This window comes from Fundulus heteroclitus, chromosome 23, assembly GCF_011125445.2.
Source record: "Fundulus heteroclitus isolate FHET01 chromosome 23, MU-UCD_Fhet_4.1, whole genome shotgun sequence".
Lineage (NCBI taxonomy): Eukaryota > Metazoa > Chordata > Actinopteri > Cyprinodontiformes > Fundulidae > Fundulus > Fundulus heteroclitus.
In genome coordinates this window covers 33,517,324-33,529,755 of record NC_046383.1, presented here as the reverse complement: position 1 = coordinate 33,529,755, position 12,432 = coordinate 33,517,324, and the positions used below count along the sequence as shown (strand labels likewise).

The window sequence follows — 12,432 nt, the reverse complement described above, 5'->3', positions numbered from 1 at the left end:
GTCACTGTCGACATGCAGCTCTCCACCCGACCAAAGCGTGTGTTTAGACGGTGGAAACCTTCAGTCCGTAGCAATCGCTGTGGATAAAACACAAAAAAGGAGATGCAAACTGATGGTTCCTTAAAGTGGTAAAACCTTTGGACCCTTATAACTCCTTTCTCTCCAGGGAGGGAAACATCAAGTCACCTCTTTTGTGATAGCAGCTCAAAGAGGCTGTGGGGCAGTGGGAAAACTAAAGCCCACCAAGCAGGTCAATGTCTGAAATCAGGCGACACTTGAACATGTCACACTGTGTAAGCTGGAAATTTCAAAATCTGTCCACCACAACATCCAAATGGCGTATTGATGCCTTCAGGAAGACGACTGTAGCAGTTTTTCTTAGTTAGGGAAGGCATTAAAAGATATCTTGTAAAACAAATTTAAAATTAGCCATTACACTGTAAAAGAAAATAGGCAACAGGTCTGGACAGTCTGGCTGTTAAAGGAAAGTAATTCCCCAAAAAACCCTGAAAAGTCACAGTGGGACCAACTGCAGGGTCTTCAGAGTTTCAGAAAAAGGCCTACGAAGTTTAAAATCAGTCTGAGGTGTACAAGAGTGAAGCCTTTGCTTTATTTAAAAAGGACGACGGTTTACCTGAAAGTTGGAAGACAGAAAGAAGGACTTCTAGGACTGATGAGTCTAAAAGTTGATAATTATGGATCCTGGGACAGAGGACATGTCAAACACAGCATTTTAAGAAAGAAACATCATACCAGCTGGGAAGGACTGAGCTGGAAGTGTCGCGGTTTGGTGATTCTTTGATTCTACCATAGAATACACCATGAATTGTAGCAGGATGCTAAAGGATGCTCAAAGAACATGTTAAAAGAAAGAAAAAGAAAAAGCTTAAGCAGAACTGGGCCCTGTGATGTGATTTCGATCCAAAACACAGCAATAAACCCACCAAGGACTGGCTGAGAATCAGGAAATAAAAGTGCTGGTCCAGGTTAAAGCCCAGTTCTGAGCTGCTGTGGTGACTTAGATCAGGCTGTAATTACCAAAAACTCCTCAAACATTTCATTGGTGGAAGTGAGGAGTGGGGCCAGACTGGTGTCAGAATCTGGTCGATGGCTAGAAGCAATGTCTCACTGACAGAAGTCAGCCAAAAGGGAGTAACAGTAGGCTTCAGTGGGTGTTGTCGACTTTTTTGTTTAATGAGTAAAACAAGGGCAATTGTTGATGTTGAAGTGAAACTAAATCCAGCAGAAAGATCCTACCGCCATATCAGTAGGATTAACAGAAAATGGATACAAAGTCTCAGGTGGTAACGCTCTTATGATTCAAATCAGAGCGTTCCCACCCAGAGACGTTCCCCACCACACAAGATTTTGATTACAAGGGCTGAAACCCGCACAGTGTGAACCCAGCTGAATAAATACTATCTGAACACTAAAGCAGCAACCACCAAGCACTGGTGCTCAGGCAGGATTTGGGCTTGTCTAGCAGCCAAAGACCTGGACACCATCCACTGACTGGGTCCACCGTAGGCTATGGTGGGGATCTGTCTGATCGTGTTTGCACCACTCTTTAAGTCCAGCAAATGATAACGACGATCATCAAAGATGTACACCTTACTTTATCTGCATTTCTCAGCCTTTGCCAATTTAGACTCCTTTCCTCCTGTGCATCAAGGACCCAGCATTGTCTCTCTGAGCTCCATTTAAACCATTAAGTGTGACATCCATTTTGTCTTTGATCCCGGACGTTACAGTTCAAACCAAACGACTGTTATAAAAGACACAACCATCCAGATAGTATCATTAGCCGCTCGCTGATTTCACTGCAGCTGAACAACCTGTCTGCTTCATTATGTTCATGTGCTGAGGGTCTCACACTGTCGGCCCACATCTCCTTTATCTGAGCTGAACTGATAGGAACGATCGGCGCGCTCCGGATGATGCTTCCAGAAGCTGCTGTTACTCATCAAAAATAATCATCCCGACTCAAAAGCCATTGTTATCAGGTCCTGCTTCTGTTTGCGTGACTGAAGGAGGTCCTGATCAGAAAATGGGCCCCCGTGAAGGGAATTCAAAGCTCTCGCTTCTCCTTTTCCCAAAGCCAGGGTGCTGTAGATACCCTCAGGCGTGAGCAAAGTAGTGCATTCAAAAGGAGGACACAATGTAAAGCCACAGAACACGAAACTGAAACACTTTTACCTGCATTTAGCTCCCCTTCAGCTGGAATTCCTCAGACCATTAACTGATAAAGATCTCATCAGCGCCGTCTGTGCGTTCTCTCCCCGCTGTATCTCTGACAGATATGTATCGCCTGGAACTAGCGGGTGGTCTCGGGGTCATCCTGCTGCTGCTGGGCATCCTGACCGCTCTGTATAAGTGCTACAACCTGGAGATCATGCTCTGCTACAGGAGACACTTTGGGAGCGACGAGACCGAAGACGGTAAGCTGCCTGGAGTCCTTCCAGGGCTCTTCGTGGTATTTGACAGTGAACATCAGACAGTTGACTTCTCAAGTGAGCTGCACCTTTTTTAGGTGACATGCCAAAGAAGTAGCCGGAGCGACGGGATTTGAGTCATTATGCTTTCTTTGTATTGTTTTGCTCATGTCTGCTTTCTTTTCCTTTCTCTCCTCAGATAATAAGGAGTATGACGCCTATCTGTCCTACACTAAAGTGGACCTGGACTCCGTGGGCAGGTCAGATTTGGATTTAACTGTGTAATGCTTAGCCCCAGGGGGGCCTGATTTTCAAGAGGTTTGTACGTATTAAAATAGGTACAAAGGGATGAATTTGTACAAAGCTGATGGTCAAACTATAGGAGCAAAGCAATTTGCGTCTCTAAAATGAACAGTGAGAACAAACTTTCATGAATATGCAGATCACATGACCAAACCGCACACTTTTACAGGAGGGGATATGCAAATGTAAATACATAATGCCTGCAAAGCAATTTTACAAAACTGAAACTGAGAATTGGTGCAGTTTTTGCCTCTATATTTAGTCCCTCTTAGAGAGAAAGTCAGGTGCAAACTCGCACGCTTAAATGCATTAAAGTGGTTTTGTGCGTACTGGATGTCTGGAGTGATTATGGGAAGGATTGTATCTGCCTGTTTCTTTGACGGATTCTGGTTAGATGCAGTTTACTCATTAAAATGGGGCGGACAAATCGCTGTTGTACTTCTTATCCACTAGGGACACAATCTTTTTTTCTCTCTCTTTTTTTTCTTCTTTTTCTTTCTTTTTTTCCCTTTTTTTCTCTTTTTTTTCTTCTTTTTTCCTTTTTTTCTCTTTTTTTGCACCTGATCATCAATCTTTGATGATCAGGTGCAACACGCCCACTTTTTGCTCTCACAGTTTTCTTTTTGTCAGCGCAATTTAGCGGTCATTATTTGGAATCTTTGAAAATCAGGCCCTTAGAGTAAAACTGTCTGCATTCCTCTACTGGTTTTATTTCTCAGGATTATGGTGTTCTTAGATCCTGTGTTTAAGTCATGATTCCAAAGAAGAAAAGGTTGGGACTTCCTGACAGTGAAGTATAAGAACATGAGCTGTAAAAGGATTCAAAGCTTTTACACAGATTTACAGGAAACCATTTTTTATCATAATGCACACAGCTCTGGAGCATACATTTCTAGTTCAGACGTTTCTAGTTATTTCATTTTGGGCATTTAGTCATTTAATTGAACTATTTTTCAAGTGTAAAATGATCACATACCAAGCAACTGCAAAGACTCATGCACAAATATTCGATTTTTATAGATTTTTTGTCGTCCACACAGGGTCAAATTATAGATGTATGGGCTCAAGTGAACTCAAGCATTCCCACTGATACTGGGATAAATAGCCGTTAGCGAGTTCCACCTCAGTCTTACGCCTTGTTTAGCATTCAACAGGGTTCTTCACTGCTGTGCTTGAATATCTGAGCATTTCTGAATTGTTGTAAGTTCATTTGAATTGGCAGATTTCCAGGTTCATTCCTAAAATTCTCATAGGGGTTGATGTCAGGGATTTGTGAAGGCCATCCTACCTTACTGATACATTACAAAAGCTGTTACCATTACTGTTCTGGGGCACTTCTCTCCTTAAACCACCACCTGTGTCCAAGTTTCAACCATTTAACTTCTATAAAATAATCTTGTGTTAGCATTAAATCATCCTCATTGGATCCAAGTTTTACATTATAGACGTACCAGTGGAAGTGAAACAGCCCCATCGCATGATGCTACTACCAGCATGCTTGACAGAACAGTATTCTTAGGTTTGAAATCCCCAAATTGAAATCTCCAATCAAAACTCTTGCCTGAACAGACAGCTCAGTGTTTGTCTCCTGACTTTAAACAGTTTAATTAGAAAGGATTTGACTTGTGCCTTAAGGAGACTACTATTTGTGGCATCCTATGGTAATAACAGGGCACACTGTCAACAAAAGAATCAGGAATCATTATTGTCAATATTTGTGACCTAGAATGACATTTTGATCAGGCAGACAGAATGTACAGAAATACACATAACACACATAACACGCAGAAATCATAAGACATGATCCTTCTATTTCATTATTTTTCTGTTGATTATACTTGCCAACAACAACATTCCCTGAGGGGCTTAAGTCTGCGTATGGTCCTTAGCAGCTAATGGGTTCATTTTCAAGTCAAAAAGACAGCTACAATACCATGAATAAATTTAGTTGCACAGCTTTGGGAAAGAAGCTGTTTTAAAATTTGTTAGTTTCTTATTTATTGTTCCTAAATTGTTTCCCTGATAGAAGTGGGTCAAACAGGGTAAGTGGGATCTGTGGCGATAAGTCTGGCCCTTTTCTAGACTCGTGCAGCATAGAATGTGGCTCAGTCCCATTACCCTTAGAGAGTAAGAAAAAAGTGGAAGTGCGTCAGCAGTTGCTTACAAGTGCTGTCTGAATAGCGCAGCCAGTAAGGAAGGAGGTAGGAAACGTAGCCTGTATGCTCCATCCAGCAGCTAGTTTTGCCTAGGAACCCCATGTCATCTCTTAAGGTATCCCACAATCCTTTGCAGGACATGACATATGAGCACAGTCCCCTCACAGATATCAATGAAATGGGCAGAAAGAAGAGAGTGTGCACTTTGTAGTTCATTTTCAGAAGGCTGTAGGCCCAGATCTGACTCCTTGTAAATTTCAGTCACCTAATGACGTTGAGTTGAAGACTATTAAGTGTATTGGAGCCTGTAACTAGGTCCTGCATCCCACATTTTCAGAAGGCTGTAGCCACATACACTATGATTGAGAATTTAAGGCAGACGGGCACCATGGAGGGCTACAGGGAGAGGTTGAAGATGTCCAGTAGAACCCCTGCTAGCTGGTCAGCACATGATTTTAGTGTCCGACCTGACACCATGTCTGGACCTGTAGCATTGTTGATGTTGACATTGTTTTAGGAGGTCACTCGATGCACCTGCAGAACGAGAGGATGATGCTGCACCTCTGGCTGAGAAAGATGTTCAGACCTGCTGGTTGGCGCCTCCAGAAATATTTCACAGGGGTGGCCAGATGGAGCCACTTAAACTCTTGGGGTGGCACTGAAACTAAAAGCTGTAATTTCAGGATTTTATTCTACTGTTGTAGTAAAGCTGCATGTAGAAAACAGGCAGAATCAGAAAGACTTAAGTAAACGCCTACTTATGGTTTTTAATGGTTTTCTGAAATTTTAATGTTCCTAATGATCTAATGTGCTTAGCCCAATAATAGCACAGTTAACATTTTGAGTTGAACAACAATACATTTTTAATGCGTAATTACATTAGGAATAAGGTGTACATTTATTAATTTATTGGAAAACATAACAGTTACTAAGGGAAGTAGATACTGGCAGACACAAATAAGTGTGATAGAAGCCAAGGAAGAGCGTCTGTCTTGCTGGCTGTGCATGATAGGATAAAACGCTAAACTGACACTACTACAATAGACACTGGCCAGTGGGGTGGCCAGGACATGGCACAGGGGGGGGGGGGCATGGCCACCCCTGGCCACCCCCTGGAGGCGCCCCTGTCTGGCTGTGTTTATAGTTCATGATGGTCCTGATGCCTCTCCACATCTTGTGTGGATTGTTGCTGCTGAAGTGGTCCACAATGCACTGCTTGTATCTGTGCTTTGTCTTCTGGATGCCCTTCATAAGTCCACTTCTAGCCCTGCCGTTGACCAGTCTGTCTCCTAACCTGAATTCTGCATCCTTTCAGCAGGGACCACGCTGGGCTGTCCACCCACGGATTCTGGTTAGGCATCAGCATCAGTGCAGAAGTGAATATAGGTTGATTCTTGATTCTTTACACTTATTATCATTCCCTCCTTAATTTGCATGTATGTGATAAAAAGATAAATGTGACAATAAACATGGTTTAGATTTTTAAAGTAGGGACCTGTGAGGAGAGTGTGACATGTGAATATCTTAACTCCAGAAAATAACAGTTTTATAATTTTTCCTTTAATGAGACCGAGATCGGTTCTCCAGTCACGTTAGCAACATTTTAGGAGGGCTGCATGTCACCCCACATTTGAAAGCACTTAAAACTAACACTTTTCAGAGTTATAGATAAATAAAGTTGCAACATTTTTAAGTGGCTCTAACAATTTACATTAAATCATGTGGAAAAAGTGTCCCCAAAACTGCAGATACATCCAAAACTTTATGCATTGTTTCCACAGGTTTTAAGAGTTTGAACTTTGCGCAAATATTCTTAGTGAAATGCTCTATACCTATGATGACTACTCATTAGTTAACGTTTATTTGCTATGATAAATGCTTCTGAAAACTGTTTTTGGGTGGTCAAAAGCAACGGTGACATCATTTTGCCTTGCCCAGGAAATCACGCATCAACACATCAAAACAATTGATTTTCTGCCTACATATATGTAGTTCAATAGGCTGATTTTTGTTAAATCCTACTTCTCTTTAGGAAACGTAAGCTTTTGTAGGACCGAGACTTTATTGGATGTTTTCTTTTCTTTTTATGACAAACAACAGTGTCATCTTAGGGTCTTTAACAATGATGTCCCCCAACTACCAAGACCAACCATCTGAAAGAAGTAAACAGCATATTTTAAGGGTTTAACCATATAAAGTCCACTCTGAGACAGAGTGAACGTTTTTAAAATTCACTTTAAAATTTCTGAGGTTAGAATTTTTTAGACCGAAAGCTCTTGTTCGCTTTCTGAAACTCAAATCTCTTTCACTAAACTGAAAACATTAAGAGGGTGAGCTACCGCTGGTTAGACTTTGACTGTCATAATTTTCAGCAGAACCCCAATCTTCAGCTTCTGAACCACCCTTTAAATGAGTTTGGAGTGCTGGGCTGTTTTCCCACAGTTTTGTGTTTAGAGTCTGAAAACATCTGCTTTCTCCGTTTGCTCTCCCTACAGGACGAGCAGCGACGAGGAGACCTTTGCTCTGGAGATCCTGCCGGACGTTCTCGAAAAGCATTACGGATACAAACTATTTATACCCGACAGAGATTTAATACCCAGCAGTAGTAAGTATCGTTCCATTTATCAACCTCCTCACAAACACACACACACACACACACACACACACACACACACACACACGCACGCACACACACTTTCTCTCTCTATAGGTCACTATAATCCCCAATCCCCAGAATTCATCAGTCTGTCAGAATAAATAAAAATGTGTGCAGACCTTCATCATAGCACACTTGCTGCTGGACAAATTTATCTCTGTCGGCTCTCAGGTGTGGGTCACATGCACACACAAAAAAAAACATAGGCTACTGTTTGTTTGTTTTTTAAGCTTGATTTGAACTTCAGCTCACTTTCTTTCAAAAGCTGACGTGTCCAATGTTTGTCAGTGTCTTCTGAGATCGTGTCAAACTCTCACCACCTGCAGATGGCGCTGCTTCTGATATACACACATTCACATTTACACAAAATGACGTGGGGTTTTTTTCCCGGAAGGCCTGGCAAATGATGAGTTGTTGCTCTGGATATGATTTATGCTAAAGCTACAGTAGTGCAACAAACTTTACTGTATTTCATTGGGATTTGCTTCGACAAAGCAAAGTATTAGGAAGCAAAGTATATGAAAAGTGTTGTGTAATTTTGAGTAATTGCCCTCTGTAAATTTCCGTGTAAATGACTGAAGACCAAAATTCTGCCAGTTCTGGGTATATTATGGTTCAGATCATTTTATTTTTCTTATATGCTGCCATTATGCATACATGAGCTACACCGGGCAACATTACAAGGCAGGATTGTTATTCAGATCTTAGATCCTGGAAGCCCCTGTTCACCAGCAGAGGTCAGATGTACTGATTTTTGGAAGCATTTGTGTTACAGTATCATCAATGGCTGAACATGTCGCTGCAGCTTCATGGATCTCCTACTTTTAGTGTTAGTGTGACGCAGAAGATCATGAAGATGGAGCATTCAGTAGTTAAACATTACCAGTAACCACACCTTGTTCTTCTAATGATGTCTTTAGTTTGTGGAAGACCAGCCTTCAATACCAAGGGGAAGAACAATGTTGCAGTTTTATCTATCCAAGACTGAGCCAGAATGCAAATGGTGCCCCGTGATTTCACAGGGTGAAACTCCTAACCTGTTTTCCAAAACTGTGCCATCATATTTCACGTTTTAGTACCTGTTTAATCAGAATCATATTTTATATCGTAGTTTTATTACAGCGCCTTGCAGACATATTGCACAGGCAAATGCTGTCTGGTTTTGAACAGGCGAGAATGTCTGAAATTGAATTTAGCTTCACACTGAGATGCAACAACACAAGCACACGCTGCAAGCTGAATTACAGCCAGATTTATCATCAGAGTTAACCAAAATGCAAGCAAGGAGACAAAATAAAACACCAGTCACGCCACCAAATGATTAGAAGTGCCACGCTGATGATGATTGCATTATCAAAAACCAAACAAAATAAAACAGATGTTTGTTTTTTTTAAGCTCCATCCAACGCTGGATGAAGAAGACTGACTAGGGGCCTATTAACAATTAAACCTATTGCCTACATTTACCACAGCACGACTACAGAATATTTAAGAGCATAAATGTATTTTTATTAAATGTATTATTTGGATAAACAAAAGGTATCTAGCAGTAAACTAAATAATGCACTATAACAATGCATTTTCTAAAACACATAAATTACTTTTCCCACATAGAGCCAAGTTGCTTCGGATAGCTTTTTCTCCTCAATAGATGCAGTCAGAATTTGAAAACTGCTTGTTGAATAAACCCAGGTTCTCTTTTCCTGTAATAAATACCCCCATCACAAAATTGCATATGAGCCTTTCTTTTCTGTAGAGTCAAAAATATTATCCCACATTGCCTTGATGCATATTAAACACTGCCATACACACATACATGTGGATCGCCATACAAACCAGCCTGCCACAGATTTTTGTAACATGTTGAAAGATTCAGCAAAATCCAACTCAAATGACACATCAATGACCTGATACTTAATTTTACTAATTACTACGGAGACACTTTACCAACCTGTCGGATCTGGGGATGGAAAAAGCGAAAGTGTTACTTGCCATTGCCATTATTGTCATCATTACGTACTCGATCGCTCACATGCCTTCGTACAGCATTAAAAAGTTAGTTCCAGGTGGTCAGTTGAAAAAAGGGAATAAAAACAAGAAGGTGACGTCCCTGAAAAGTAAAACACCTGGCTAGAACACAGCAGGACCCTGTAAATTTCACCCCCATTGATCTCCAGCACATATGGACTTTTTCACAATCAGAGCACAGCATAAGCAACAGCCCAGTGGGCAGTACGCCATATTTCACTGCAGGAGCTGTAAGTAGAACTTATTTAAAAGGAAGTTCATGATGCAACTATTTGTGGCTGCGATTTCGACATCTTGGCCTAGACGAAACAAGACTGCATATAAGTGTCATGTTTATTTTCAGGCTCCTTGGGATCGTGCAGTCTGCTTGTGTTTTCACTTTAGTATTGCTTATCAGTTGGTAGATTCTGTCCTCTCATTGGTTACTGTCATCAGTTAGGATCTTGTTCATTTTTGATGTAGTTACTTTATTCCTGTTACTGTTAGATCTGTGTTTTCCTAACCGGAGTTAGTTCTGTCAGTAGTCTTTAGGGTCTGTATGCTTGCTGTACTCTTCCTAGGTTCGGTTTTCGTCCTGGTCATATAATTTCTCTCTCTCAGCCTGTATGTAAGAGAGAGATCCTTAGTTTCAGGCTGGTTGGTGTTTTCTTTTCTTTTTTGTGTCATGTTCTGGCCTGGCTGACTGTGCGTCTGCCCCTGTGCCTTGCAATCTGGATCATTAGCTGCGCCTGCGTTCCTCTTACTCAGTGCTATCAGCCTCACTCAATTCCCCTTTTCTTCTGCTGTTACTTACTTGCTACATTTGGTTAGGGTGTTAACCAGTGCCCCATTACTGAAAGCCACCGAGTAGACGTTCAGCTTTCCTTGCCTGCCTTGCCAAGTTTTTTATCAGCTTCCTGCGTTCTGGATATCCTTGTCTTGCCTTGCTGTCCTCCTTGGCTTCCCCTTTTCTGGACACCGACCTGGACTGTCTTACACCCACCAACCTGATTAGCTCACGGATCTGTCTGTCTGCACCTGCCCTTTTGTTAATTAGCCAAGCCTACCTCATGGACCTTTTTCTCAGCCTCTACCTACCTGCCTGTTACCTTCTGGGGTGAGCTGCCAGCTCTCTTCTCATCAGACTCCTGCAGAGGTTTTCCCTGCCTGCACCAAAGGCTAATTTTTAATAAATCATTTAAGCTCAGCACCGTGTCTGGCTTGAATATCGGGTTCTCTGTTAGTCTGGGCATAACACTTTCATTATTCAAGTAGGTCTCAGCTAAAACAGGTCGGTATTTATACCTCTAACATCTCAAAATAATTTTCCAGAAATCTACTAACGTTTTTCTTTAAAAAATAAATAGAACTGTCATGAGTTTGGATGTGGTGGCTGGACCGACGTGTGAGCAGGAGCCTGGAGCCATCATAGTGATCATAAAACTGAATAAAGATCAAAAGAACGTACCAAAGGGAGGAATTGGGAAGTGTACAGGTGGTGGAATAACAGAGGGTGTGACAAATGGAAGTGGTCACCGGGAGGCCTATAGGTAGGGGAAGTGAGGAGAGAGAAGCGTGAAGAGTAGGTGAAATCAATCAGATAATACTTATGGGAGACAGGCAAGTGCAATGAAGATAGATGTCTGAGGGAGAGTGATGGAGCAGAACGGGAGCAAACAAGCAGCAATCTGACAATTATACCAAAATAATATGGGAATAAGCAACAAAATCGACTAACTAAATCCACAAGGTAGAAATAAACAAATAGTAAAGTATAATAAATGAAAGACGGCACAACCCAGGAACTAAAAAAAAACAAGTCCCAAACAAACACCTGAAGATCTTGACAATAAAAAGACACGTTTATCAGAATCTCTTCAATCTCCTCACATTTAAACCCAAACGAAAAGTGTGCATACAAGGACAGATGGGAAACGGTGTGGTATGATTTTGAAATGAACTGGAAATTTCTGTTGTGAGAAAAAAAACAACTAATAAAAATAATAAATGTGTAAAGGGGCAATTTTTTTCACAGCAATGTGCTGAATCTAAACTTTTGACTTTAAATTAAGTATCTGAAATATTTTTTAAAAAAGGTTCTTGCCATTATTCTGCTATTTAGCAATTACAGATATTTGTGGTGATCCTAAGTGAAACTGGTGAAATTTAGTCTGAGTAAAGAAAAAGTTCTCTTTTTACAGAGTGTATATTAACGGCTGGCTTCAACTGCATGTAGTAAAATAAAGAGCCAATATGCCACATGATTTAAATCATTATTACAAACTTCAAGAAAAAATATCATAGTCACCATAGCAACTGCAGGTGAAAAACTTTTAGCTTATATTTTTAACACTGGTTTACAAAAAAAACAAATATTGTCCTTTAAATATGGTCTATGATAAATAATCTTGCCCCACATAGTTTGCCGTTAGCTAAATTTATTCTCCTCAACACACACTCAAAGATTTCTAAACAAAAAAAATAGAAAATAAAAAAAGTCTGAGAAGTTTCATCGCTGCCCTAAAAACATCCCTGAAACAAATGTTGGCTGTGCAAACAAGAGCACGTGCGCGCGCACACACACACACACACACACACACACACACACATAGTCCTGTCTGAGCAAAACATTGATGGGAACACATAGTTTGGGTGAAATACCAACCAAAAAAGAGCGAGGCGCTTTCTTTTTTTTTTTTTTATTGCTTCCAAATCCGCTGGCGGGGCAGACCTTAAACACAGCGTTCAATTATCCAGCCCACTTAGTGCCACAGAATGAACAAGAGAGCTCAAAATAAATAACGAGAGCAAAAAGAGGTGGTGGCACAGGCGCTGGTCTGTGCTGTTTTATTAATTGATTAACACAATCCTCTCAAAT

The 12,432-nt window shown here is 41.0% G+C and overlaps 1 protein-coding gene across 1 annotated transcript in view; it reads left to right on the top strand.

Annotated features, from left to right (window-relative positions):
* il1rapl2 (interleukin 1 receptor accessory protein-like 2) overlaps positions 1-12,432 on the top strand; it is a 536,417-nt gene that overhangs the window by 511,161 nt on the left and 12,824 nt on the right. The window contains exons 10-12 of the mRNA XM_036127086.1: positions 2,298-2,438; positions 2,632-2,692; positions 7,387-7,496. Coding sequence (XP_035982979.1) covers positions 2,298-2,438; positions 2,632-2,692; positions 7,387-7,496 — 312 coding nt within the window. The remainder of the gene's footprint in view (positions 1-2,297; positions 2,439-2,631; positions 2,693-7,386; positions 7,497-12,432) is intronic.